Genomic DNA, 27927 nt, shown 5'->3' with positions numbered 1-27927 from the left:
GTGGGGTATTTTCTTGATTTGTGATTGATGGGGAAGGATCCAGCTCACTGTGGGCAGTACCACCCCTAATCAAGTGGCACTGAGATATATAAAAAGTAGGCTGAGCTAGCCCTGGGGATCAAGCCAGTAAGCAGCATTCCTCTATGGCCTCTGCTTCAGTTCTTGCCTCCAGGTTCCTGCCGTGAGTTCCTGCCCTGACCTCCCTCAGTGATGGACTGTAACCTCCAAAGTGAAATAAACCCTCCCCCTCAAGCTACTTTTAGTTATGGTCTTTATTACATTGATAAGACAGTCCCTCACTGAACCTGGAGCTTCTTGATTCAGCCAGCAAGGCCAAGGATCTCCTCTCTCCCACCTCCCCAGCAATGAAATCGTAGGCAGACACTGCTGGGCTCAACATCTGTTGGGGATCAGACTCAGGTCCCCCCATATGAACAGGAAGCACTCTGATGACTGAGCGATGTCCTCAGCCTCTTAGTACCTTCTAAGTCAGCTAGGTGGCCTCTTGCAAAGATGGCGGTCACACCATACCACTCTCCTTCCTCTCCTCAGTCCCCAAGTTCAATCCCTTAATACCTCACCATTCAGATAAAGCCAGCACAGCACTTTGTTCATTCATTCGTCTACCTGGCAAGTTTTACCACAGGCCAGGTTGTCTCTAGGGCTTCAAGAGACAGCTTCGAGCAAAGAGAGAATGCAATGCCCACTGTCACAAGAGCCACATCCTAACTGCAGAGAGGGAAAAAAAATAAAACCTGCCATGCCCTTCCAAATCTCTCCAACACAGTATTCAATCTCTGATTGTAATTGCATGTTTAAATTGCATTTCACCCACGCTTAGCTGCAAGCAACACGGGGGGAATTTCTCACAATCCCTACCGTATCCCCAAGGCATGTATTATACTTGACATGTACAAGGTGTTCAATAAACGTTTAATCTTTGAGAGTTAGCATTTATTGAGCACAGCGTGTGCCAGCAAGGACTCTCGGGGATTTGTCACATGCCGATTTGCTTGACCCTCATCCCTAGAGAGGTGTGCCATTTGCTACCCCCATTCTAGCAACTGGGGGACTAATTGATAAGGTGGTTTGCCCAGGACATCCCGGCTCCCATGAGCAAAGCATTTTGTCTAATGGTTGGCACACGGCAAGAGGTGAATGAGTTACTATGGCAGTGGCAAGGTTAGAGTCGTCACTGTCAGCCACCATACCCTGAAGCCATGCACACGTTACTTTATGAAAATGACCTGTGGAGTGTTGTGCCAGATTAATTAGAGCCAGACAGGGCATGGGAAAGCTGACCAGGCCAAGTGTAGAGTATACTTCACTTCGTTGTGGTTTCTTTTCTTTTTGAGACAGGGTTTATATAGCCAAGGCTGGCCTCACATTTACTATGGAGCCAAGGATGATCATGAGTTTCTGATCCTCCTGTCTTCACCTTCCAAGTGTTGGGATCACAGGCATGTACTAACGTGTCTTGTTTATGTGATGCAGAAGATAGAGTCCAGATCGTCATACATGTTAGGCAAGCATTTTACCAATTGAGCTACATCCCTAACCCTTTTCAAGGCTTTAAAGAATCATTTATGTGGTGGGGGGAGGGGCTTTTGTAGGCCATCGTTTTCTCCAACCACCATCCATGTGGGTTCCAGGGATGAACTGCCAGGCTTGCCAGCAAGTGTTGTTATCCGCTGATCCATCTCACCCTTTATGGCCTCTTTGAAGGTTTGGGGGCACCTCTGCTCTCAATCTCTTGCACCTGTCCCTGAAGACCTCAGCTCTGAGATATCTGCAAGGTAATACTATCCTTCACCCCCACAGTTCTTTGGGTGTGAACACAGTTCTTTGTTCCAAAAATCCTACCAGACACAAGGACAAATGCTTGAAACTACTGCACTCCCTTGCTGTGCCACATCCCTAGAGTCTCCTCTTCCACCCCAAGGAATCCAGTTCTCCCAACACCATGGCCAGATTTCTCTCCCTAATGTTTGTGTGGTAGGAGCAGCAGTCAACCTGCCTTGCCAAGTGTCCTGGACACTCATGAACTCAGAACTCACGGGTTACCTGTGTACGCACAGGACTGGGCCTGTCTCACAGAGGAGATGCCTCACCCCTCCCCAGGGATTTATTTATGGTGAATGGTTCATCGGCAAGAAGAGGCCGTTGTCTCAGTATTATAGCCACTGGCAAGGTGACCGTGCTTCTTAAATAACCCTTCCTGTAAACAACCCTAAAAAATTCATTGGGACATTTTAAAAAATGATTTATTTATTTTTATTTTACGTTCCCTGGTGTTTTGCCTGTATGGATGTATGTCTGTGTAAGAGTGTCAGATCCCTTGGAACTGTAGTTACAGGTAGGTGTGAGCCACCATGTTTGTGCTGGGAATTGAACCAGGGTCCTCCGGAAAAGCAGCCAATACTCCTAACCACTAAGTCATTTCTCCAGCCTTATTCGGTCATTTTTAAAAGAGACATGAAGTCCTCAGAAACAAGGGACAGGAATGTCTTTTGCTGGGCATCTTTTCATTGGACTCCTGACCCAGCCAAAAAACGGAGGAAGTACAGGTAAGAGACAATAAAAAATAAAATACAATAATAAAGCTTTGAATCTCTGATTCCAAACATAAAAAAACCTTTCCCACTCTGAAAGGATATCCTTGTGTCTTTGCACATAGGAGCTGTGTTCTGCTGGGCTCAGGCAAAGGTATGAAAAAGCCAACACAAAGCAGAGGCAAGGAAAGGATAAAGGCACACCCCAGCAGGGCACACCCCACAAGGACACACCCCAGCAGAGCACTTAATCCCTGGTTCTCTGTCCATAACAACAGACCTCTTCATTATAGATGGACTTCAGGGACAAAGATCTCAGCACAGCCCTAACCTCGTGGAAGTGATAACTCTCTTTTTATCCTATAGAGTAGAAACTACTGGTCAACCTCCCCAAACCACAGCCATGTGCTATCACAATCCCATACATCTACACACCACATTTGATAGTATTCCTTTGGCACTTTCCTTAATGCAATTTTCTTTCAATAAAAGCATCTGTGGTGTTTGAATGAGAATGCTCCCCCATAGGCTCATGTGTTTGCTTGCTTAGTCCCCAGTTGATGGACTGTTTGGAAGGATTAGGAGGTGTGGCCTTGTTGGAGGAGGTGTGGCCTTGTTGGAGGGGTGTGGCCTTGTTGGAGGGGGTGTGGCCTTGTTGGAGGGGGTGTGGCCTCGTTGGAGGAGGTGTGGCCTTGTTAGATGAGATGTTTTGCTAGGGGTGGTTTTTGAGGCTTCAGCGATCTATCCCTCCCTCCCTCTTCTCCTCTGCTCCCAACTAAATTCTTTCTTTTGTAAGAGTTGCTTTGGTTATGGTGTCTGTGGTGGTTTTAATATGCTTGGCCTAGGGAATGGCACTATTTAGAGGTGTGGCCTTGTTGGAGAAAGTGCATCACTGTGGGGGTGGGCTTTGAGAGCTTCCTCCTAGCCGCGTGAGAATACCAGTCTTCTGTTTGCCTTCGAACAAGATGTTGAACTCGTACCTCCTCCAGTGCTATGCCTGCCTGTCACTGTCATATTCCCTGCCTTGATGATAATGGCCTGACTTTCTGAACCTGTAAGCCAGCCCCAATTAAATGCTGTCCTTTACCCTTAGTCATGGTGTCTGCTCACAGCAGTAAAACCCTAAGACAGTGTCTCTTCACAGCACTGAGGAGTAACTAAGACAGCATTTCAAAGTGAAATTCCTTAAAAATGGGATCAATGTGCAAATGAAGTTTTTTTTCTAATACACATTCAGATGAAATTCTTAAAATCAAACTTTAAAATGCCTGTCCCAGTAGTTTTTAGGAGCTCTAGAGAGACAGGTATATGTGTTCCTGGTGGAGGGGTCTATTGGTATTGGTATGATGCTCTGGGAACAGTTTGGCACCATTTATTCTATTGAGTGAATAACTTTAGAAGAGACACACTTGAAGTAATGAGGTAGAAGGAAGACACCTGCCTAGTACACCACATGAGCCGAATCAACCCTGGAGACAACGGGGAAGCAAATGGCTAATCCAGATGGCCTCATCTTCCAGTTCCGTTTTCCATAGCAAATGGTTCTAGCTTGGACTTCCATTTCTTTCTTTCTCTGTTGTCTCTGTTCATCTGTCTCTCTCTCTTTCCTTCTCCTTCCCCTCTTCCTCCTCTTCCTCCTCTTCCTCCTCTTCCTCCTCCTCCTCCTCTTCCTCCTCTTCCTCCTCTTCCTCCTCTTCCTCCTCTTCCTCCTCCTCCTCCTCCTCCTCCTCCTCCTCCTCCTCCTCCTCCTCCTCCTCCTCCTCCTCCTCCTCTCTTCTTACTAGAGCACAAGCTGGCCTGGAACCCACTATGATCCTCCTGACTCAGCCTCCTATGGTGTGATTAGGCACGATTTTTTTTAAAAGCCAATCAGTACTGGTGGGAGCCGACTAAATGAATCCTAGCGAGTGCAGCTACCGGTGATGCTACCTAGGCATGGGTAGGACCGCACTGGCATGGAAAGCCTGCAAGGGTGCATCTCCATAATTGTACGTCAGTTACTGATATTAAATGATCAAAGACATTTCAGCTGAGACATGAACTGTGCATATGTGTGTGTGTGTGTGTGTGTCATGAGTGTGGGGTGCTCATATATTTTGTAATATGTGAATCAAAGAAACCTGTGCCATACCGTATTGGTACTTGAAAGAGAATCCCAGGGCTCAGCGCATGCTATAGTAAGTTACACTCCCGGCAAAGATATTTATTTTAAGTGAATCTGAAAAGCTAAAGAAGAAGACAAGACTGCCTACGATGCTGAAGGTAAGTACACATTACCTTTTTTCTTTTTGTAAGCATATGAGACAGGTAAGAAACTATCGTCTTAGCTGGTCATGCACACTTATAATCCCAGCACGTGGGAGGCTGAAATAGGAGGATCAAAAGTGTGCGGTCAAAATGAGTGTTTTAGTTTGCTTTCCTCTGCTATAATAAACACCACGACCCAAAGCAACTTGGGGAGGAGATTTATTTCAGCTTATAGCTTACGCTCCACCACTGAGGGAAATCAGGGCAGGAACTCCAGGCAGGAATCCAGAAACAAGAAATGGAGCCGTGGGAGAGTGTTGCTTACTGGTTTGCTCTCCATGGCTTGCGCAGCCTGGCTGTTTTATAGACCCAGGTTGGCTCCGCCCACAGTGGGAGGGGCCTTCCCACATCAATCAGGAATCAAGAAAATGCTCCACAGACTTTCCTACAGGCAAATCTGATAGGGACATTTTCTCAGTTGAAGTTTCTCCCAAGATGATCCTAGCTTATGTCAAGTTGACATATAAGCAACCAGCACATTGGCCGATACAGGGAATATGAGGACAGCCTGAACATTAACACCTGGCTCAGCCTCAGAAATACAGAAGAAGAAAGAGGAGTGCCATTCCTAATTATCCACACCGATGTAAAACTCTGGAACCAAACACACGAGAAAATCTAATAGAAGTGTTTAATTCCTGAGGCAGGAAAGAATGAAGTGGATTTCTCAATATCCACCTTTCTACAGGTTTTAAATAAGTTAGATTATTCTGAGGCCCATCTGAGTACTTCACTCTGAAATACAGCAACACCTCCATGCCTCTGACTTCAAACAAGAGGTCAACAGTTCCCAAAAGACAAAAGACCATGGAAACCTTACAGAGACTAGGGTGGGCTGAGATTGCCGAACAACTGATGATGTGTACAAAGTCAGAAGCTGCAGTTCCACCCACACGCCACAAGGGAGAGGGGGCGCTATGTTTGTTCTCGAGGAGAGAATGAATACAACGAATGAATGTGTAAAAGACTGTGGGTGAGGTGATTGGTGCTTTGCTTAAGTGGCTTCCAATCCCTGCCTTTTCCCTGGTGAGTAACTGTTCAGTTTCCAGGATGAACTTCCACTGTGTAAACCTGGTAGAACTCTACAGATGACTTCATACATGGTTAAAGTCGGTGTCAAGGGCTAACGGATAGCCGCCTTCAAACTTCACTCCTGCCGCCACCGGCAGTTTGCTCTTTCACTCTGAGGAAATTATTCAGCCCTTTTAGGTTGTCACTTTCTCACCTGGAAACGGTTTACAAGATAATAAGACCTAATTCCTAGGTAAACAAGGGACTTTGCAAAGCCATTTCATGGGAACTGCTTAACAGGAACTGGTGGAAATATATATTTAATTAGTATACATTGCTACTGTTAATTTGCTTTCATTATTCTTACCTCTCCCAGTTTTGTGGTACAGAGATGGAATCCAGGGCCTTCCGTGTGCTAGGCAAGCACTTTCTCCACTGAATTATATCCCCAGCCTCAATTTGCCCATTTTTAAATTTAAGTTCATTACTTTCTAATTACTTGTAACGAATTTTCCCGTGTATTAATTAAGGATATTAACTATTCATTCACAATATAGCATTTTCCCAGTTCTTCATTTGCCTTTTAATCCTGCTGCTGAGCTTTATTCAGTGTGCAGGGCCTGTGGGAAGAAGCATGTATCTGTGTGTGCATGAATTTGTATCTGTGCATGCTTACGTAAGTGTGCGTGTACATGTATGTATATGCACATATGTGGTATGCATGTGTATTTGTATGTGTCGTGTGTGTATGTATGTATTCATATGGGCCCATGTGTATAAAGCATAGATTTCCCCTTTCTCTTCCGGGGCACTATCCTACTCTTGTAATTAGCAAGTCCTCCCCAAGATTTCCTTCTGGTCCCTCCACATTCTCCAGCTTTTATTCTTAGATCATGATTCCCCTTGGAACTCATCTTAATATGAGCTCTGAGAAGAGATATTCACGCCTTTCTTAGTGTCTATCCAGGCATAACAACACACACACACACACACACACGCACGCACGCACACACGCACACACGCATCACACACACACGCACACGCACCTTTCTCCCTGCTGGTTTGAAATGTCTCTTTTATCATGTGCTAGTTTCTTACGGATCTTTTGTTCACTTTTAAGTTTCTCTTACGCTCCAGTGAAATCTCTATTCCTACCTCCAAACATACAATTTTAATGTATGATAGGTTTCTGACACCTTGGCATCTCAAAACGCTTAACCACCCAGCCCTCCCCAGCATGCCTGATATTTTAGAAGTTTTCCGGGCTCTCTTTCTTTTCCTTAACCTTTTAAGGGAGATGACGTGATGCTCAGTGCACACACGCAGTGGCCCTCCCGACTGCCCATCTTAGTGGTGTCACTAGCGGTGCCAGCTCAGTAGTACTGGAGAACTCAAACCTAGGCTCTCCACCGGCACTGAGCAGCTTACCAAGGCAGGAGTGAGCCGGTCAGGACCGAGGCCAAGAAACCAGCAGAGCTGAGTGCTGCAGCTGAGCAAACGTGGAAGGTGGAGGCTGGGGAATGACAAACTCAGAAATGATCTGGGCTTTTCTTTATGTCCCTTCAGAAAAGTCCTCCCCTCAGCCTCCCCCCCCCCAAACTGTAATTAGGGCAAACATTTTATTTCTATGTATTTTCTCATTTTATTTTTATTTTATTACCTTTAAGCTGGAAACGTTGTCATGTTAGTGTAGCCAGTGGCTGTTATAATGCAGAAGAGTGATGTTTGTGTTTATGTTATAACTAGGCAGCATGGCCAGCCTTGGGAGAGGTGTGCTGCTGCTCCCGTGGCTTCTGGTAGACACTTACCCTTCTAGGTAAGCAGGGTTTGTCCACTTGGAGATTTATAGCTGTCATTTTGGTGGGAGTTCTCAGCTCAATAGCTAGGGCATTCTCAGAGCCCAGAGAATGGAATGGAGAAAGTGGAGGGGGGTCCTCCACAGCCCACATGGATTAATTAAAGCCTTTTGGAAGGCTAAGCGGGCAGTGCAAGCTCCACCCTAACCAACTGGAATCAGCCCCACCCATAAGGGACAGCCCTGAAGGTCCAGCTCCAATTGTGCTTCCAAGTTAAGAAGGATGAGCTGCCACCTCCTTTCTATCAAGTTAGTGCCTGCGATTGGTCTGGTGGCTTCCCTTCTAGCATTGGGCTTGGCTCCATGTAGCCATGAACCACCATATAGAAAGGCACCATAGCTTAGTCGAATGCCCAGGAAGGCCAGACTGCGATTTACTCCTGACTCCATGACTTAAGAGCTGTGTGACCTGGAGCAGGGGCCCTAACTTGTCTGTGCTCCCATTTCCTCACTCTAAAGTCGATATGATAAAGTTAGGCACCAGTGACCCATTCCTATGGTTCTAATGCTCTGGGGGCTAAGGCGGGAAGACCATGACTTGAGGCCAGCCTACACTGCATAGCAAGTTCAGGCTAGTGGGGCTGTGCCTCCTCCCCACCAGCATTTCAGGTGATGATAACAACAGTGCACACCGCTCACAGGGTTCTGAGGACTCTCTGGGTTAACAGCACAGTGCCCGGCACACAGTGAATAGTGTGTGTTTGTTGCATGTGATAAACAAATGCTCTTGCTTTCTAGTTCTGTGAAGTCTCATGAAATCACAATTTTACTGTGCTCAATTGTCGTGACCAATGTGGAGCATACATCTAACCCATGTTAGCTTAACACAAAGACACTTGTGATCTTGAACAAGTCACTTTCAAGGTCCAGTCTCGGTTTCCCCCTAAGAAGACAAAAAGGGGATGCTGGGTTTCCCCAGGTAAGTACTTCAGACCTAAGGTCAAGGGTGTTCAGAGTGCCTGCCACCTCCCAGGGAGGCCTCTCAGTGTGGTCACCACACAAAACCTGCAGTGGTTTCAGGAGGCAGTCACACTGAAGCAGACGACAATCTTACTTTATAAATAAATCTTCCATTGCCACAAAACATGTGCGCCCATACCCCAGCTTTCCCCAGATGCCATATTCTGGATGAGGGATGTAATCTGAACCCCCAACTAAGTGGGGACCACCCAGATGTAAGACATAAGGTGACTCCATTTGCAAAGAAGCTAGAGTGTGATTTCTGGGTACACTGGGAGGTAGCTGGCTTCTAGGAGGCACCTCTGACACAAGAGTGCTAGACACACCCAGGTCTGTGTTAGGAGGGCAGAAAGGACAAGATATGGAGAGTTTGTGAATTACAAAGGGATCTCTGGCCCTGCCACGGATGCTGATAAGGCAAATGCCAGTCAGCATCATCCATCGCTGGAATGCCTGGGTCTCAAGAGCCTGCAGGCTCCTATCCTCACAATCTAACCCCTAGTAACAGGATCCCGAGCTATGAGGTCCATGTAGACAAAAGCCCTAAGTGAGGGGCACTGGCTCTGCACATGCTGTCACTGAAGTCCAGACATCCTTCTGAAAGCCTTCATCCCTCAGAAGCCATTAGGGGGTGTGGCTCTACTCACCTGCTGGAGCTGCCAAGCACCACCCCTGTCCATGAGGGGAAAGATCAAACCTGAATTGTTCTGCAGAGAACCTCAGAGTCCAACGGAGGTGGGAAGGTAGCCGCTCTCACTGTTGCAAGAACAACTTGCATAGGGAGCTCCCTCCACACTTTCTAACTCAGCAGCTTCGAGGGACTGGTGGACTAAGGCTATCCCTGACGTACAGGAGAAAAGTGCACAGGGGAGACCCGACCCCAGCAGGTGTGTTCTGGACTGCCATCCTTCTTCTCCATGCAGAACCACACCTCTGACCCTGCACTCGTTCTTCTGCCCTCGTCCCCATATTGCCACTGACGGTACCAAAAGGCTTTGCTTTAAAATAGGAGAAATCTACTTCAGACCAGGAGTTAGGGAAATGGGCCAAACAAATGCCAAAGGCTCTTGAAGGTGCTGCTGCTGCTGCTGCTGCTGCTGCTGCTGCTGCTGTTGTTGTTGTTGTTGTTGTTGTTGTTGTTGTTGTTGTTGTTTGACATGTAGAAATGCTAAGTCTGGGATTGAGAGAAGGGCAGCTGGGCCTGGCTCTCCTCTGCATACTCCAAATTAAAAGAAAATAATTAGAGTAGGGGGAAGAGAAAGGGCTCAGTTGGTAAGAGCATTTGCTATGTGAGCCTGAGGGCCTGAATTCAGATCCCTGGACTGCATGAGGACTCATGGTGGCTGTGGCAGGTGGCCTGTCCGGGAGGGACACTGCTGGAAGAGAAGATGGACTTCTTGGAGTAATTGGCTGGTCTGTGGGTGAGCAACCTGCCTCGATAGGTAAAGTGGGGAGAACTGAGGAAGACGCCTGAAGCTAACCTCAGGTCTCTACACATGATCTCACACATTCCTACACACACGTACCACACAACACACACATACCACACAACACACACATACCCTACATGCCACACACACACACACACACCACACATACCACACACACCACATACATACAACATACACATACAGACCACACACATATAATGCCCATACACACCCACATACCCTATATACTACACACACACACATACCCCATATACCACATACACACACACCTCATACACCATACATACACATACCCCACATACTACACACACACATACCCCATACACCACATACACACATACCCCATATACCACACACACACCACCCACATACCACACACACACACACACATATACACACATACACCATATAGACACAGCACATACATATAACATACATACACACAAACATACCACACATATACAACACACACACACATACACACACACACACACACACACACACACACACCACATATCCACATATAAAAAGGAAAGAGAAACGAGAAACTGGATGTGGGCCCCACAAGTACCTGTAACACCAACATTATGTGTTGGGAGCACAGCATCAAGGTCCTTGCACCCACAGATCTCCAGAGAAACCAGGATTAAGGTTAAGCACATAGAATTGTCTCTCCAATGGGAAAGATGTAAAACCTGTTCTTCCATCCAGAAGCTGTGAATTGGAGATGATTAATAGCCTGCCAATCTGTGTTATATGTTAGGCTAGGCCATAGCAAGCTCCCACAACCAGCACCGGAGACATCTAACAGATTAAATGACCCTTACATTATCTGTACAGCCCCAAGCTCTCACAACTAGGACCTGAGGTGCTATCTGTATGATGGAGACCACATCAGATCCTTCCTTAGGCCCATAAGTTAGTACAGGCTGTCTATCTGTAGAAGCCATCTCAGAAGAAATGGCATGTACTCTGAGATGAGTTTCATTGTAATTACACTTCCTTGTGCACTGGGGATTGTTTTACACTAACAAACCTTTTTCCAAATTATACCATGTTTAAATTTATGGGAATAAATGGCCTGGCATCAGACACCTGAAGGCTGGATCCAGGTTGATAAAGTCAATCTGAACTGAGGTTTCATTCTCACATCCTCATGGTTCCCTTCCTTGCCTGCTGTGACCCCTTCAGCCCCCCCCCCATTATGATCCACCTGCAGGTCCCCCCCATTATGATCCACCTGCAGGGTTCCCCCTAATATGGCACATGGGGACAAGAGGATTTCTGGGGTTAATGGTACCAGCCTAGCTCCAGGCTTCATGAGAGATCCCGTTGCAGAGGAATAAGACAGAGGGTGGTAGGGAAGGACTCCTAACATCCACATCTAGGCTCCGAGCACACACACAGGAGTGTGCACCTGCACAGACCTGCAGAGATCACACACACAATCAAGATGGGGATGGAGGTGGAGCTCCGGAACAGAAGGATTGCCTAGCATGTTTGAAACTCTGGATTCAATTCCCAGTGCTGCTAAAAACCAGATAGATAGATCAATAGATAGATGGTAGACAAATAGGACTAAATTTTTAAAAAGTGTGTAAAATCAGAAAGGCCTGATTAGGAAAGTAGGCAATTGACTGAATGCAGGAAGGGAAGGTGAGTTCTAGCAAGTTCCCATGCTGTCCTTGGCAAAGGTAAACACCTATCAGAGTGATGAATGAGTGAGCGCGTGCGCGTGCGCGCACACACACACACACACACACACACACACACACACACACACACCCTGCAGAAGAAACAAGTGACCAGAGATGCTCCTGGAGATCCCACTGGACACATGGAGGGTGCCCTCAAGAGCAGGGACACTGCAGCAGGTGTCACCTTGCTGTCACCAGCATCAGTGAGATGAATGTGCTGAGATCATTCAAACCTCAACAGCAGCACAGGAAAGACAGACCTCTCTCCTTCACCCCAAAACAGCAAAATTTAGTTTGGCTAAATTTGCATTCCCTCTTCTTTTCCAGAGGTACCCTCCCCTGACAGCCCTCACCTGCATATGCAGAAGCTATAAACTGGAACCCATGGAGGATTCCAGCTCAGAACTGTCTCAAAAATAAACCACAGTGAGTAGTCTGGGCATGTAGTTCCCCTGGTAGAGTGCTGGCCTAGCAGGCACGCAGGCCTGGGTCCAGCGCCCACCACTGGATATGCTGAGTTTGGTGGGGACACCTTACTCCCAGCACTCGGGAAGTGGAAGCAGGAGGATCAGAAGTTCAAGGTCATCCTTATCTAAACAGGGAGCTCCAGAGCTTCTCGGGCTATATAACGCCCTAACCTAAAAACAGAGCAAAGCCTGCAGTGGCCATTCTCAAACTGTTCACACCATTTAAATGTAGGAAAGTTCAGGCTTCAATGGGAAGGCCAGGTAATCTAGATTGTGGCCCTGTAAAGAAAAGAACTAAATGACAGCTTCCAGGCTTCCAGGCAGGGTGTGGCAAGGCAGGAGGACACTCTCCCCAGGGCACTTGGGTTTTTTGCTTTCCTGACTGGCCTCCATGGCTTTGAAGTTGGACATTCTGATTAAACAGCATACATCCTTATAAAGTCACATGGTCACACACAAAACTTTGAGCAAAGCCACGAGATGCACAGCAGGTCTACTATACGATTTTATTGAGTAGAGTTCAGTCATGGAGACATGTTTGTAAGCAGCTGCACCATTTCATACCCCCAACCCCTTCGATGGTGCTTGCGGACTCCAATTTCTCTACATTCTCATTTGTGGGCCTTTGGAGTCTTTTATATATTACTTATCTTTTTTCTCCTTGTGGGTATGGAGTGACCTGATAGTCTAGTTTTGATCGGTGTTTCTCTGATGGTCAGCAACACTGAACCTTTTGTTCATGGATTTCACTGGGAGATTTCCATAGCTCTGTTGCTCGTGCCTGAGCATCTTTTACAGCCTGTTGGCCATTTGTGCGCTTTCTTTGGAGAAATGTATAATCAAGCCTGGGGCTTGGGGAGATGGTTCAGTCCATTAGGTGTTTAATCACACAAGCATAACAACCTGAGTTTGGTGCCCATAACCTACACAAAAAAGGCAGGCACGGTGGCACACACTTGTAATCCCAGCACTTGCAAAGTACAGAAAGGTGGATGGCTATGACTTGCTGGCCAGCCAGGCCTAACCAATCAGTGAGTCCTAGGCCAGTTAGAGACCTGGTCGCAAGGAAGCATGGCAGGTCATGCCTGAAGAGGAATGATACCTGAGGGTGTTCTCTACCTCCCACATGTAATGTGCATATGCCATACATAGACATGGATGGTGCGACAATGTGATTCAGTAATCTCGTTCTGGGTATTTATACAAAAGAACTGAAATTAAGGAACTGGAGAGAAGGTGAAGTCGTTAGGAGCCCTCGCTGTTCTTACAGAGGACCTGGGTTTGATTTCCAGCGCCCACCTGGTAGTTTACAACCATCTGTAATTCCACCTCCAGGGAATCCGAGGGCCTCTTCTGGCTTCTGTGGCCATGGACCACCTGCATAGTATACAGTTATATATGCTGGCGAAATATCCACACATAAAATAAAACGAATACCTCCAATAATAAAATTTTAAAGAACCGAAATTAAGATCTCGCAGAGGTCAACCCTTCCGCGGGCAGGGCAGCGTTAGCCACAGTAGTCAAGGTGCAGAAACATCAGTGTCTGCTGGTGAGTAAACAGCTAAAGAAACTGTGGTTCATCCATGCAAGAATATACTTCCCAGCCATAAGAGAGGGGATTCCGCATTATGACACAACACAGATGAATCTTGAAGGCACGGTGCTAAGCGCAACGTGCTAACCACTGAAGGACCAGTTCTGGATGGTCCCATTCGCACGGAGTGTCCGCAACAGTCGAGTGCATGGGATCCAGGAGTGTGCGACTGGTTGCTAGAGGCTGAAAGGGGAATAAGTAGCTACTGATCAATAGGCATAAAGTGGCAGTCAAGCCAGCTGAATGAGCTCTAGAGGCCTGTCTCACAACAGGGTACCACAGTCAATAGTAATACCTCGTATGCTTCAGCTTCGGTAAGAGGCTCAAGCTACGAAACGATCTTTGCAAAGTAAAATAGCTGCCTGAAGGGAAAACAGGCAAACCGCTGGGTGCCTGGGTAGTGGTTAACTTGATGGATAGGGTTGGAGGTGCAGGGGCCAGAAGAAGCATGAGAGGCTCGTGATTATCGAGGAAAGTTCTCAACGTGGGGATTCATCTAGCCTCATATACAATAAACAGTTTTCAGAAATGTGTCACTGGCCCAGCCCAAAGCCAGCAGCTTTGAGTCCAAATTCTAAATTCTTCAGAGAAGGAATCTTGTTGGCCCAGTAGTAAGAGACGCCAAGAGGGGTGTCACTGCCTGCCTTGGGTCACCAAGCTTTGACGGTACACCTGAAAGGACACTTCTTGAAGTAAAGGGCTGCTGCTTCAGCCAGGTTTGTCCAGGGAACCAGGCAGGTTAGGTAAGACGACTGGGGGCCTGATGACCTAGGCTTGCATGTGGACTTGTGTCACTGAATAAAGCCCTTGGGCAAGCCTAGGCACCTCCATTTCCTCATGTGTAGCATGTGCATGACAGTAATGGGAACCTGTTTCCTGATGTATGATGAAAAGGGAAGAGTTGTGTGTAATGGGCTTCAAATTAGATCAATGAACTCTGGCTCTTTGACAGTGTGTGTGTGTGTGTGTGTGTGTGTGTGTGTGTATGTGTGTGTATGTGTGTATGTGTGTGTATGTGTGTGTATGTGTGTGTATGTGTGTATGTGTGTGTATGTGTGTGTATGTGTGTATGTGTGTATGTGTATGTGTGTGTATGTGTGTATGTGTGTGTATGTGTATGTGTGTGTATGTGTGCATGTGTGTGTATGTTTGTGTATGTGTGTATGTGTGTGTATGTGTGTGTATGTGTGTATGTGTGTGTATGTTTGTGTATGTGTGTGTATGTGTGTATGTGTATGTGTGTGTATGTGTGTATGTGTATGTGTGTATGTGTGTGTATGTGTGTATGTGTATGTGTGTATGTGTGTGTATGTGTGTATGTGTGTGTATGTGTATGTGTGTGTATGTGTGTATGTGTGTGTATGTGTGTGTATGTGTGTATGTGTGTGTATGTGTGTGTATGTGTGTGTATGTGTGTATGTGTGTGTATGTGTATGTGTGTGTATGTGTGTATGTGTGTGTGTATGTGTGTGTATGTGTGTATGTGTGTGTATGTGTGTGTATGTGTGTGTATGTGTGTGTATGTGTGTGTATGTGTGTGTGTATGTGTGTGTGTGTATGTGTGTATGTGTGTGTATGTGTGTATATGTGTGTGTATGTGTGTGTATGTGTGTATGTGTGTGTATGTGTGTGTATGTGTGTGTATGTGTGTATGTGTATGTGTGTATGTGTGTGTATGTGTGTATATGTGTGTGTATGTGTGTGTATGTGTGTATATGTGTGTGTGTATGTGTGTGTATGTGTGTGTATGTGTGTATGTGTGTATATGTGTGTGTATGTGTGTGTATGTGTGTATGTGTGTGTATGTGTGTGTATGTGTGTGTGTATGTGTGTATGTGTATGTGTGTATGTGTGTGTATGTGTGTATATGTGTGTGTATGTGTGTGTATGTGTGTATGTGTGTGTATGTGTGTGTATGTGTGTGTGTATGTGTGTGTATGTGTGTGTATGTGTGTGTATGTGTGTATGTGTATGTGTGAGTATGTGTGTGTATGTGTGTGTATGTGTGTGTATGTGTGTGTATGTGTGTATGTGTGTGTATGTGTGTATGTGTGTGTATGTGTGTGTATGTGTGTGTATGTGTGTGTATGTGTGTGTATGTGTGTGTATGTGTGTGTATGTGTGTATGTGTGTGTATGTGTGTATGTGTGTGTATGTGTGTATGTGTGTGTGTATGTGTGTGTGTATGTGTGTGTGTGTGTGTGTTGAGTGCATGTGCCCTTGCCTGTGAGTGAAGGCTAAAGAAAGATGTCAGACACCCAGCTTCTCTCTCCCCTTGTGCCCATTAGATGGCATCTCTCACTCATCCTGGTGCTTGCCATCTTCCTCTCTGCTACTCTGGCTGACTAGCAAGTCCCAGTGATCTTCCAGTCTGCACCTCTCGACAGAACTTGGGTTACAGGGTGTACATGAATGTGCCCTGCTTTTTACAGGGGTGCTGGTGATCCAGACTCAACCAGCACACTTACACCCTGAGTCATTTCCCAGCCCCAATTTGTTAAATAGTAGAACAGGCAACACAGAGGGTCAAAGACCGAAAGATGAGAAACGAGGTTTCTTGACTCCGGAGCCCTGTGCCCTCTCCGGGGCCACCCGTCTCTTCTGTTCTCCTTCCCCTCTCCCCTGGAATATCAGGCTCAGAGGCAAGAGGCTTCTGGAAGTTGCCTTCATCTGGCTATAAGATGTGCCCTGCTCTGTCCCCACCCCCACCCCGAGCAGAAGAAGCTGAAATCATTTATTCATAAGCTAGGACTTACTCTAGAGAGCAACAAAACTGGCTGTTTCTCATCCTTACCCCTCTAGCTCTATGGCTCTGCTCCTGTCCTCGCAGCATGAAGCTCTGCCTTTGTGGCAGTGAGGGATAGAAAGCCGTGTAGGAGGAGTTTGCTCTGACCTTGGTGTTCTTGTTCTGTACCACAGAGGCTGCAGCCAGCCACAGCCCCAAGAGCAGACTAGTGTGGAATTCACTTAACTGTCAAAAAAAAAAAAAAAAAACCTGCATTCATCCCCAGTACCCTCCTCTTGTTAAGTCCTGCTCCCAGCCACACCATGGGAGAAGATTCTGGGTTTCTCTTCTGTGGGAAGCAGAATAGATGTGTGTCATGCCCAAGATAAGGCTGCACACTCACCACCTAAGACTTCAAAGGCGCACTGGTGGGCACACGGGGTCGGGGAGAGTCTCTCTCCCTGCTTATCCCACTTACTCCCCATCCACATGCTACAAGGCCAGAGCTCTTTTCTTCCTTTTCCAGAAAAGGAAATGGAGGTGAAAGGTTATGTAGCTAGCCCGTGTTAGAGACAAACCTGGAAGTCAAACCCAACCACTTGGACCTCAGAACCAACATACAAATCACTTATACACTTCTATTACCCACCTACCAATCAGAATTCCTTGAGAATATTTTTAATCACAGATACTCAGACGTTTAATAGATTACTGAGGTAATCCTGGACATTGGACTTAATTTTTTAAAGTAGCATTTAGAAACTTTCTTTTTAAAGGGGTGTGAGTGTGTGTGTGTGTGTGTGTGTGTGTGTGTGTGTCCAGAGAAAAAATCCAGAAGAGGGCATCAGAAGCCCTGGAGATGGAGTTAGAAGTGGTCGTGAGTTACCTGATATGGGTGCTGGGAACTGAACTTGGGTCCTTGGCTAGAGCACTAAGCACTCTAAGCACTGAGCCATCTCTTCAGCCCAGTATTCAGAAACTTCAGTGGGCACATGGTATTTGGTTCTGTTCGGCTGACATCTTGCTATCTTGCTCTGTTTTTCTACACCATGACCTCTGTTCTCTTTGAAAAAGCTTCTTCCCTCGTCTTCTAGAGAGTTCCTTAAAGAATGGGCCCTGACTGGTTAGGGAGCATCAGCTTGACTGAACAGCCTCATTCCCTGCGGCCATTTTGACTTTTAGGGCCGACATGACACTAGAGTCAAAATCAGACGGAACTGACACAGCTGCTCAAGTTTTCTTTCAGCACTCAGCAGTGCACTGGATCCTAGCCAACGGACTCTTCTCGGTCTAGATAACTAAAGGCGGTTTCGAGTGGATGTAACCCATCACTAACTAGTAATGGAACTAGAGACAAAGGTTAGTGCCACAGCCCCACTACCTCAGCCTCCCTGGATTCCAAAAGAAATTTGGGGACAGAAATCTACAAAGGAAAATGGGTTAGTTTAGAGTTTGGTCACACTGTGGGGAGAAAAGATCTAGTTTCTCTCTACCATACCTTTAACTTTCTTACAATTTACAGAAAACTCTGAGACAATCGCTAAATAACACAGATTGGCTGCAGGCGGGTTAATTGGTTCTCTCCTGGGGGAAGGGTGACTAGTGTCAGCTTCTTTCTATTGCCCCTGTCCACAGAGTGGGACTTCCAAGAGACCCACCAGTAGAGATGTGTAGCATACCTGTAGAACATATCCAGTAGTCATCCCACTGGAAGGGGAGTTGAAAATCACACAGAAACCAGTTTGCTGGTTTAAAGCTCCTTTTTATTCTATACAGCTGGTCCTCAGATTTAATTTCTGCTCTTGGGAATGACTAAAAAGCATGTATATGTGGCAGCCTTTTGGAAATTTGACCTAAACAAGGCAACTCTCCAGACACCTCCACCATCACCCCCTAAGACCCCTTTTTTGGCATTGGGTAATACAGTTTGGTTACTGAGTGTTTTGGCTGTGGATACAGAAACTATAGATGGCAGTATTATATAAACTGGATGTAATTTGAGCAAGATGGTGTACTCTCTGATGTTAATAAATAATAGATAAATGAGAGAGAAGGGAGAGAAGAGGGAAAAGACACTGCACTGTTTAATCTGTGAGACCCCTCTTAAGGAAGTCACATGGCTGTTCTGGTCCAGGTGATGGTGATGCCAGGAGGTGACATCACAGCCCTAACTGTGGCTTCCATGCTGGCAATGATCTGCAGGTGCCCCCCCACCCCCGCCCTTGGTGTTATATAAAGCAGAGCAATGCAGGCTTTCAGAGGACAGCAGCTGTTAGGTTGCTTTCCTGAGCTGAGCAAACTGGATGTTACCACATGGGGTGAGGTAAGCCTTTTCCCCTTACTGCCACTCCCACCATAATGGAAGGGACCAAGCCTAATGAAGTCAAGACTTCCTTGCCCTCTCTAGGGCCACAGGTGAATTGAGGTTATGACACATGGACCATTAGAATATTATCAGGAACACTAGAAGATGATGGAATCTCAGGAGCAATTCTAGGAGCCTCTTTACAGTACTTCTGTTGGCCCTGAGCTACCTCGGGTGCTCAGTCTTGACTGAATTGATGTGGGAGCCTGAGTCTGTGCTGTGCACCACCACTACCTGCTAAAACCAGAGGGGCCAGCCTCAGAGCATCCTCAAGTGACCTTCAGAGTTCTCCATGCAAATACTAGAGTAAGAAAGTAAGGCAGATGTGTTTTGGGATGGGGTCTCCACTGTACAGCCCATGTTGGCCTTGAACTTGCCATCCTCCCGCCTCATCCTGAGTGAGGAGATCACGGGCATGTGCCACTAGACCCAACTCAGAGAGCAGGGTTAAAACTTGCCACCAAAACATGTTTCAGAAATGTAGCCTCCGGTTTTCATGTGTACAGAGAACGGCATGTTATATATTAAATACCACATGTCTAATAGTAAAGAGTGCACGTGATACTGCAAATGATATTTTAAATACTATAAAAACACAACAGTTCTGTGGTTTTGATGCCTCACGCTTCTAAAGGTAACCAACATTTAATCAGCCTGGCTTTTATTAAAGTATAATTTACATATAATAATGTGCAAACGCCGAGCATGCATTTTGATTCATTCTGAAAGGCATGAGTACCTGCATAAGAACCGGCTCGGCCAAGATCTGCACCTGCTCTGCCGCCCCAGACACCGATCCATAGTTGCTGGCCAGGATTCCATTATGAGGATGCGGTGCCTTTCTCTTACATAAGCATTCATCAGGAGTGACTTGAGTCATTTCCAAATTTCAGTCGCTATAAATACTGATGCAATGAATGTCATTCTAACCAAACAGATGTGCCTATCCTTAAATAACCCCTCAGCGAGAATTCCTAGAATTGTCGTCCTTAGGGCAAAAGGGTTAGGTTTCATCATTTGCAAATCACAAACTACTTCTAAGACCATAAAATATTGACAAACCACCTCGGGAGTGCTTCTCCACTTCTGAACGGCCTGGCCTAGGGCACCCGCTCAATACTTAGTGCTATTTTTATTAGCCATTATTCTTCCTTGGGTCAGAGGGTGGCCTGCCTCCATTCCTGAGCAGTAGAGACACCTCTAGATATTAATCATAATTTTAAAACCATTTATTGAGCGTTGCTTTGGGCCAGACACTATCTTAGGTGTGGTCCAAGCAATTTTCTCAGCTAATACTCATGACACCTACCCCCTAGGATTTAGCCACTGCCCTCCCTATTTTAACAATAGGAGCTAAAGGTTATCCAAATTGACTAATTTTCCCAAGGTCACAGGAGCAATAAATGGCAGATTCGGAATCTGACACTGGAGCTTCCTGGCTGCAAAGCCTGAACTGGGCAGCACTGCATCACAGAACGTGAGCTTTTATATAAAATAATGAAGATGGAGATGGAAACATAATTATATTGTGCTGTTTGCTCTGGACCAGGGAATGTAGAGGATTCTCAGTATACGCAGAGCAGGGAGCGAGGTACCTTCAGCTACTGCATAAAAGGCTCGCCATGCACGGTGTGAGTCACTTTCAAGCAAGAGCTTTGTGAGTGTTTCTGCTGTTAACCCATTTGTCTTTGCCAGCCGTTTCCCATTTTCAATACATTTAAAAAGTATCCTTATGAGCCCACGTGGTTGGCCCTGATCTATAGAGGAACTTAGGTACAGGAAAGTAAAATGGCATGCCCAAATTTTGCTAATGAGAATCTGGGTGGAGTCAGGCCCCGAATTCAGGTATGTCTGACTCCCAAGTACACTCTTAGTTTCCACGAGAAGGCTCATTGGACTGCCATAGGACTTATTTGTAATTAGCAAGGGCGAAATCCGCTTGGGATCTGGGGTATGGAATGAGCGGGATGCATTTTTTAATGAGGTCATCTATGCCTTTAGGAATCCCAACAAAACCTGCAGATCTTCTAAAAATAAAGACCCAGGGCAATGGCCTCTAGAGTTCTATTCTACAGTGGCTCCCCACGTATGGAGGAAACGCAGCAGATTAATGACGCAGTCAAGTCTGTCTTTTACCACTCTTGTCTGGACTTGAGCATGAGATAACCTTTGTATAGGGCATTAGCAAACATAACGAACAGACTTTAAATGCTTCCTGGAACCCTGAAATGACCATAGGAACAACCCGAACACTAGCCAGAGAATGAAGGATGGAGAAGCAAGGCACCTGGACCAGCAGCCTGCCCACTGCCAGGTACATGAGAGGACTCATCCTCAAGCACCTAGCCACCAGCCAATCCATCAGATACCCACAAGCACAGAAAAACCCCCAGGACAAAGAGCTCACGTGACTCCCCCTAGTTCCATCCCTCAGTGATATCTCCTCCCTAATTCTGAGACCTTGGAGACCGTGAGCATGATCCATAGCCTTGGTGCTTTGTAACACTGCCCCTGAGGAAAGTGATTGGCAGCTCTAGAGAAATGACTCTTAAGAGCCCCTCCCGCCCCGCAAGAAGAATGAGAGTTTTCCTGACATAGCTTAGAGTGAGGAGGAGACAAAGTTTCGTTCTGGTATTTTTTTCCTTATTCGTTTGTTGTTGTTTTTAGTTTGTCTATTTGTTTTGCTTTTCATTTCGTTTCATTTTGTTTCGTTTTGTTTTATTTTGTTTTGTTTTTCCTATTCGAGAGAGGGGGAGAAGAACATGAAGTTGGGTGGGTAGGATCTGGAAAGAATTCAGGAAGAAAAAGAATATGATCAAAGTATATTGTAAAAAAATTTAAAATAAAAATAATTTTTTTCACCATAAAAATAATTTTTAAAAATCTGTATGTAATATTAGGAGGAGAGAAAGGTCTATGGAGGACCAGAGACATTATTCATAGACTCTGCCATGTTTTGTGCTGTATGGCGCCAACGGTGAGTGCTGTGTATATTGTCTAGTCTCACTGCTACTGAACGGACCCATCAAGAGCTAGGTTCACTGGGACAGTGGTTGGCTCATAAAGTTGCCTTGGTATATCACAGTCTGATTGCATCTGTAGAGACAGTCACGTAAGTATCAGCCTATAATGATGTCTAGAATATATCCCTGCTCAGGTAGTGCTGGGAATAGTGGAAAACAGAGGCTGGGGTCTTGTGCATCCTTTCCCCTAGACAAACATGCAATTTCTGCTTCATAAGCTTGCTGCATCCTCGGTATTTCAAGGTCACAGGAGGGGAGGGCATCCCTCTAGACCTGCCTGAGCACCAGTAGCAGCCAAAGAGAGCCTGTCCAGGTGGACAAGCAGGTGAGCCCAGGTCTTTAATCACACCTCCAACCAGAGACAGAGAAAAGGTCAATGAACCGAGTCAAGCCAGTTCAGGAGTCTGGACCAATTCGTCATTCTTGCTGCCAACAGACCTTCTTGGAATAGCACGCAGATCATCGCTGCAGTCAGGCTGCCAAATCCTATGCGTGGAGACCGTGGGGAGCAGTTTCTGCTCTCCCCATGCCTATAGCAAGAAATGTCTGCATTCTTCCATTCATACAGAGAAGGGTTACTCCTTATGCTGCCCATGAAGCCTTCACACAAAAAAAACTGCCAGATGGTCAGTAGAAAGCCTGTTCATTCTCTAGACTTACTTGCTCTGATCTTACTGCCCACACACAAGCACTAGAGTAGTCATCATTGTCATCATCGTCATCATCATTGTAATAACCACCACCATCACCACCACCATCATCATCTATATAAAGATCTTGCACCAAAGGCTGTTTTAGGAGGTTCCAGACATATTGATGCATTTGACACTCATAACAATACTGTAAAGTAAAGGCTACTATTTTACCCAATTTTTTCAGCTGAAGAATTTAAGAGCTTTAAAATAACTATCCTAAGATCATACGGGTTTACATCTAGGAGGGCTGAATCTACATTCTATTTATAGTCTATAGTTTTAGCCAATGTACAATACTTCTATTGTAGGGTTCCTCTAAGAGGCCATCTATCCTCACTCGTTAACCATGGGATAAGCATATGAACTCTGATCTCTGGAAGTAGATACATGCATTGAGATTCTCCAGATAAATAGAGCCAAGAGGAAAGATGTAGCTATAGATATCTAGATTGGTTATGTGAATTGGCTCACATGATGATGGAGGCTGAGAAATCCCATGATCTGTTGTCTGTAAACTGGAGAATTAAGAGGGCCAGCAGCACATTCCCATCAAAGGCAAGTCCAAAGGCCAGAGAGGCAGAATTGCCCATGGTGTATATCCTGAACAAATCTGAAAGCCTCAGGCCTGAGAGCATTGACACTGGGGGCAGAAGAAATACAGATGTCCTAGTTCAAACACCGAGTGAACTCACTTTTTGCCTGCCCTTTCCTTCCACCTGAGTCTTCAACAAACCAAATGCTGCCCACTCATACAGATGACTTGAACACTAAGCTCTTCTGGAAAACCCCTCAAAGCCCCGCCTAGACATCATTTTATTAGCTCTCACGACATGCCTTAATCCAAGCAAGCTGATACTTGAAAAATAATCAACCATTGTAAGCCCATCCTATCTAAATTTGATATCTACCTCTTTGAATTACACTTAATTTCAAAATAAATAACAAGGACATCATAATTTCACTTGACAACCCCTAGATCTGAATCTCACAAACTGATCTCTTCCCTGGGGAATGAGGTAAGGGCCTTAAGACCTGATTACTCATCTCTTGAGACTCTGTACCTAAATACTAAGATGTAAAAATTAGCAACTTAAGTACTGATATGAAGTCAGTATGTCTAATCTCACATGCCAAAAGACTATGAGGAGAAAGAAAACATATTTGTATAATAGAGGTTCATAAATACACAGAATGTATTCATACAATCACACGTGATAATTACAGTCTTCATTTCTAGAGCTGGTTGCAAGGCTGTAGGTGGTACTTGCTTGTAACTCTCCTCTACTCATTTCACACTCCCTGAGCTGTGAACCAAGTACCTCAGCTGGCGGTCTAAACCTTCATTTCTGAAGGGTATGGGTCATGTTAGCCTGTCTCACTCTGGCTACTTAAAAGTTTTCTATAGTCCCTAACCACAAGTCATGTTGATGCACTAAAAAAAACCCTTTGTTTCAAGCACATCTTTCTTTTTCCCTCGCTATACAGAACCACTCTTAAATTCAGCAAGTTCCATTACTCTCATCCTGGCTCATTGGCTCAGAGGCAGAGGAAACTCAAAGTAGGACTGTGGAAGAATTTCTCCCTGAAGAGCTGAAGTTTCTAGGCTATCAGAGGACCATCTCTTAGAGAGAGGAACCCACATGTTTGCAGATGGGTCACTAGGAGTGTCATTGTGAATGGACCACTCTAATTACCACCAGTGAGTGACAGGCTCTTGGTCATCAGGGAAACAGCATGCACTGATGCTAATTTTGAGAATCCTTACATCCACTTGAGAACCTTGCCTTAATTCCAGAAATTCCAGAGTCTGAATTTCTATTCATCTAGCACCATTCTTGGCACAAAACTTCCTGTTTCAGTCTGTTTGGGCTACCAAACTAAAACAGGTGACTTTTAAATCACAAAAATGTATTTCTCATGGTTTTAGGAGCCAAGAAGTCCAAAGTCCAAAGAATGGCAGACATGGTGTCTAGTGAGAACCCACTTCTTTTTACATTGCTAATGCCTTGGTGTACCTCACATAATGGAGGGGGTAAGGCATCTCTCTAGGGTCCTTTTCCTAAAGGCATGGATGCCATCCATCCATGAAGGTGCCTCATTCTTGACCTGATCACATCCTAAATGTCTTGTCTCTAAGACCAGAGGGTTAGAATTTCAGCGTGAATTTGGAGAGAGACGACACATTCAGACCATCACCGCACATGATTAGAGCTTGCCAATCAGCACAGACCACTCTTCTGGCCACTATGATCTATGGTCACTGGAGTGGCTGTGCTGATAAAAGAGGAAAGGAAAGGCATTCGTGTTCTTCCTAGAAATAAATCAAACACAGGAATACTGAGCCAAGAAGTGGAGGAGATTCCCAGGAGCTCCATTGAGAAATCTTGACTCATCATGCAAGTATCAGGTATTTTCACCATCTAGCATTAGTGGTGGCCGCCAGCAGAAGGAAGGAAGGATGTTAGGGCTGAGAATGGCTATTGTGAAGGAAACTAACAAAAACCCAAATTTCAGACAAACCTACACCAAGTGCTTTGCCCTAGCCTCAGGTCAACCATCTTCTCATTGACTTAATCATCTTTAAACTGAATTATCTTTACTTAACCAAAATAATTTTCCTTAGATAGGAATTTTTATATCTAAATCAGAAGTCCGAAATCATTACCAAATTTGTTTTCTCAATCCATACTAAATTACATAATGAGTAAATACTGATGAGAAAAATACTGATCTGTTTTACCTACAAACATCTTCTGTCCAGCCTGCAATGGTCGCACTGTGGTTAAGTGTTGGTTTGTTTAGTTTGTTTTTGAAACAGGATCCCACCATGTAGCCCAGGCTAACCCATAACTCACAATCCCACCTTTGTGTGTTTGGGGTTTCAGAGTGTTGGTTTGTTTAGTTTGTTTTTGAAACAGGATCCCACCATGTAGCCCAGGCTAACCCATAACTCACAATCCCACCTTTGTGTGTTTGGGGTTTCAGAGTGTGCTACTGTAGCCAACTAATAATTTAGAATGATTAATAGCAGGATCACATACCCTCCCCATTCCTCTGATTTGTGGATCCTGATATTAAGACTTCTCAGCAAAGAACTAGGAAATGTATTGAAAAGGTTCCCTCTTATGGGCACACTGTTCATTGAGTACCAGGCCCTAGTGTCAAGGTAAAGTCACTAAGCAAGATCATAGAGTGAGGACCTGGTTGTTTCCGCCCAGCCACACCCCTTCTCCACTTTCCCTTACTGAAAGCAAACCCATCAAAGCGACTGTGAACCAGGAAGGGTGGCCATCACCAGGTACTCACATCAGAGGCCGGGCCCTTGTCTGCACCAGGGCAGGAGAACGTGACGAATTCATGGCAGCGCTTGTGTACAACAAAGCAGCAGACTGCAAAAGAAAGCACAGGGGAGACAAAGAAGGAAGAAGTCATTAGGTTGCTCTAGATGAAGATGTCATGCAAAATAACATCAGCTTCTCCCTCGTGCCCTCTGTTGGGTGCACTGATGTAACTGACATATTGCACAAACATTAGATGTCTAAATTAAGTAGGGGTTTGAGAGACAGCCCAGTGGATAAAGTACTTAGCACACAATTGTGAAGACTAGTGTTTGATCCCCAGACTCCACTCGGCCTTTAAGGTTGCCTCTTTTAATCCCAGTATCCCCCAGGATGCAGAGACAGAGGATCCCTAGAGTCAGCTAGCTAGCTAGAACTGGCTAGCTCCAGATTCAGAGACAGACTCTGTCTCTGAAGAAGAATGAAAAGCAATTGAGAAACACAGGGTATGTCAGCTTTGGACTTACACACACACACACACACACACACACACACACACACACACTCTAAAAAAGAAATATACACACATGCACTCACCTCTATTTGTCTCCACTGCACACATGCACATGCTGACATGCACACACACAGGCTCACCATACACATACACACACACACACACACTCATGCACTCACACACGTAGGTGCATACACACACACACACGTAGGTGCATACACACACACACTTCTTTACATATGGAAAATTAATTTATCTAGTGTGCTAAGAATCATATATACTGCAAGTTACAGCCTCTTGAAGATCACTTAGAGTGCCTGCCTAGTCTTTTATTGGCTTGGAAATAGGATGCTGTTTTTTAGATCAAGTACCAGATTAAGTCCTTTGCGGATATTTAGACCCATAATACATAAGGAACATGTGTGTTTAAACATTAGACTCCTACCTGGAGGGATGATTAGAACAGGAAGGGTGTGGAGGAACATTGAGAAAGAATGGCAGAGGCGTGCTCCTCTCACCAGATCAGTGTCAAGTCAGTGTAGGAGTAGAAGAAACAGCCTCCAAGCTGGAGGCGGAGCTCGGAGTGGAGAGCCTGCCTAGCAGGCTGGAAACTCAGGGATGAAGAGAAGGAGGGAGTAGCATGGTGAGGAAGGAGGAAGATGAAAGGGAGGGCAGGAGAAAGGGGAAAGAGGTGGAAATGGAGAAGAGGAAAGAGAAGGGGGAGAAGAAGGTGGAGGAGATCGGAGGGGAGTGTAGGAGGAGGAGGGGTTGTAAAGGTGGAGGAGGAGGAAGGCCGCAACATGGCTCGTAATTTGCAACCAAACATGTATAAACATACGTCTGCAACCTCGTGAGTGCAAGGCATCGGTGATACAGCTTCACTATCTGGGGGTTACATGACAAGAGGCAGCCAGCGAAGACATAAACACATAATAAAACACACATTTTACAGTGCTGCTTCTCAAGTCTTCTATAGACTCCTGGGCTCCTAGAGGATGCGCTGAGTGAGGAACCAGCTCAGAGCTTTTGTAAAGCACATGCTCAACAAACAGAAGAGACGATTTCAAGCTGCTCATAGAGATGTGATTGTGTGAGCCTATCGTCACAGTGTCTGTGAACACTGTCACAGGATAGTCTTAGCGGGGTTCTACTACATCACAGGAAGTACAAAGGCCAGGAACTAGTTAGTTGGTGTTACCTAGAGGCAGTCACAACCCCCTCCTGCAAGTCCCAGAACACTGGCAGCTGCACACACAAAAACAATAAGGGCTCTCCAACAAGAGAAACAGGAGGGAAGAAAAGGACAAGGAGAAAATACAAGGAAAACTTACATCCAAAGACATAGAAGAAACATCTTGCTCACAAGCATTATGCATATGTTATCTGAATCCTAATTTTGAGTAAACCAGCAATATTAAAAATCCACCAAG

At 45.5% G+C, this 27927-nt stretch overlaps 1 protein-coding gene across 12 annotated transcripts in view; it reads right to left on the bottom strand.

The window, feature by feature from the left end:
* Positions 1-27927, bottom strand: part of Prkcb (protein kinase C, beta) — a 331348-nt gene that overhangs the window by 169049 nt on the left and 134372 nt on the right. For all 12 annotated transcript variants that reach the window (XR_015664618.1, XR_015664941.1, XR_015664781.1 and 9 more), the window contains 1 exon segment: positions 26012-26094. Coding sequence is in view for 6 of the 12 variants with exons in the window: in XM_087624875.1 (XP_087481001.1) it covers positions 26012-26094 (83 nt within the window). In the remaining 6 variants the exon portion in view is untranslated.

This window comes from Rattus norvegicus, chromosome 1 (assembly GCF_021556685.1).
Source record: "Rattus norvegicus strain SHRSP/BbbUtx chromosome 1, alternate assembly SHRSP_T2T, whole genome shotgun sequence".
In the NCBI taxonomy this organism is placed as follows: Eukaryota; Metazoa; Chordata; class Mammalia; order Rodentia; family Muridae; genus Rattus; species Rattus norvegicus.
The sequence above is the reverse complement of the archived record's forward strand: the minus strand, read 5'-3'. Positions and strand labels throughout refer to the sequence as shown.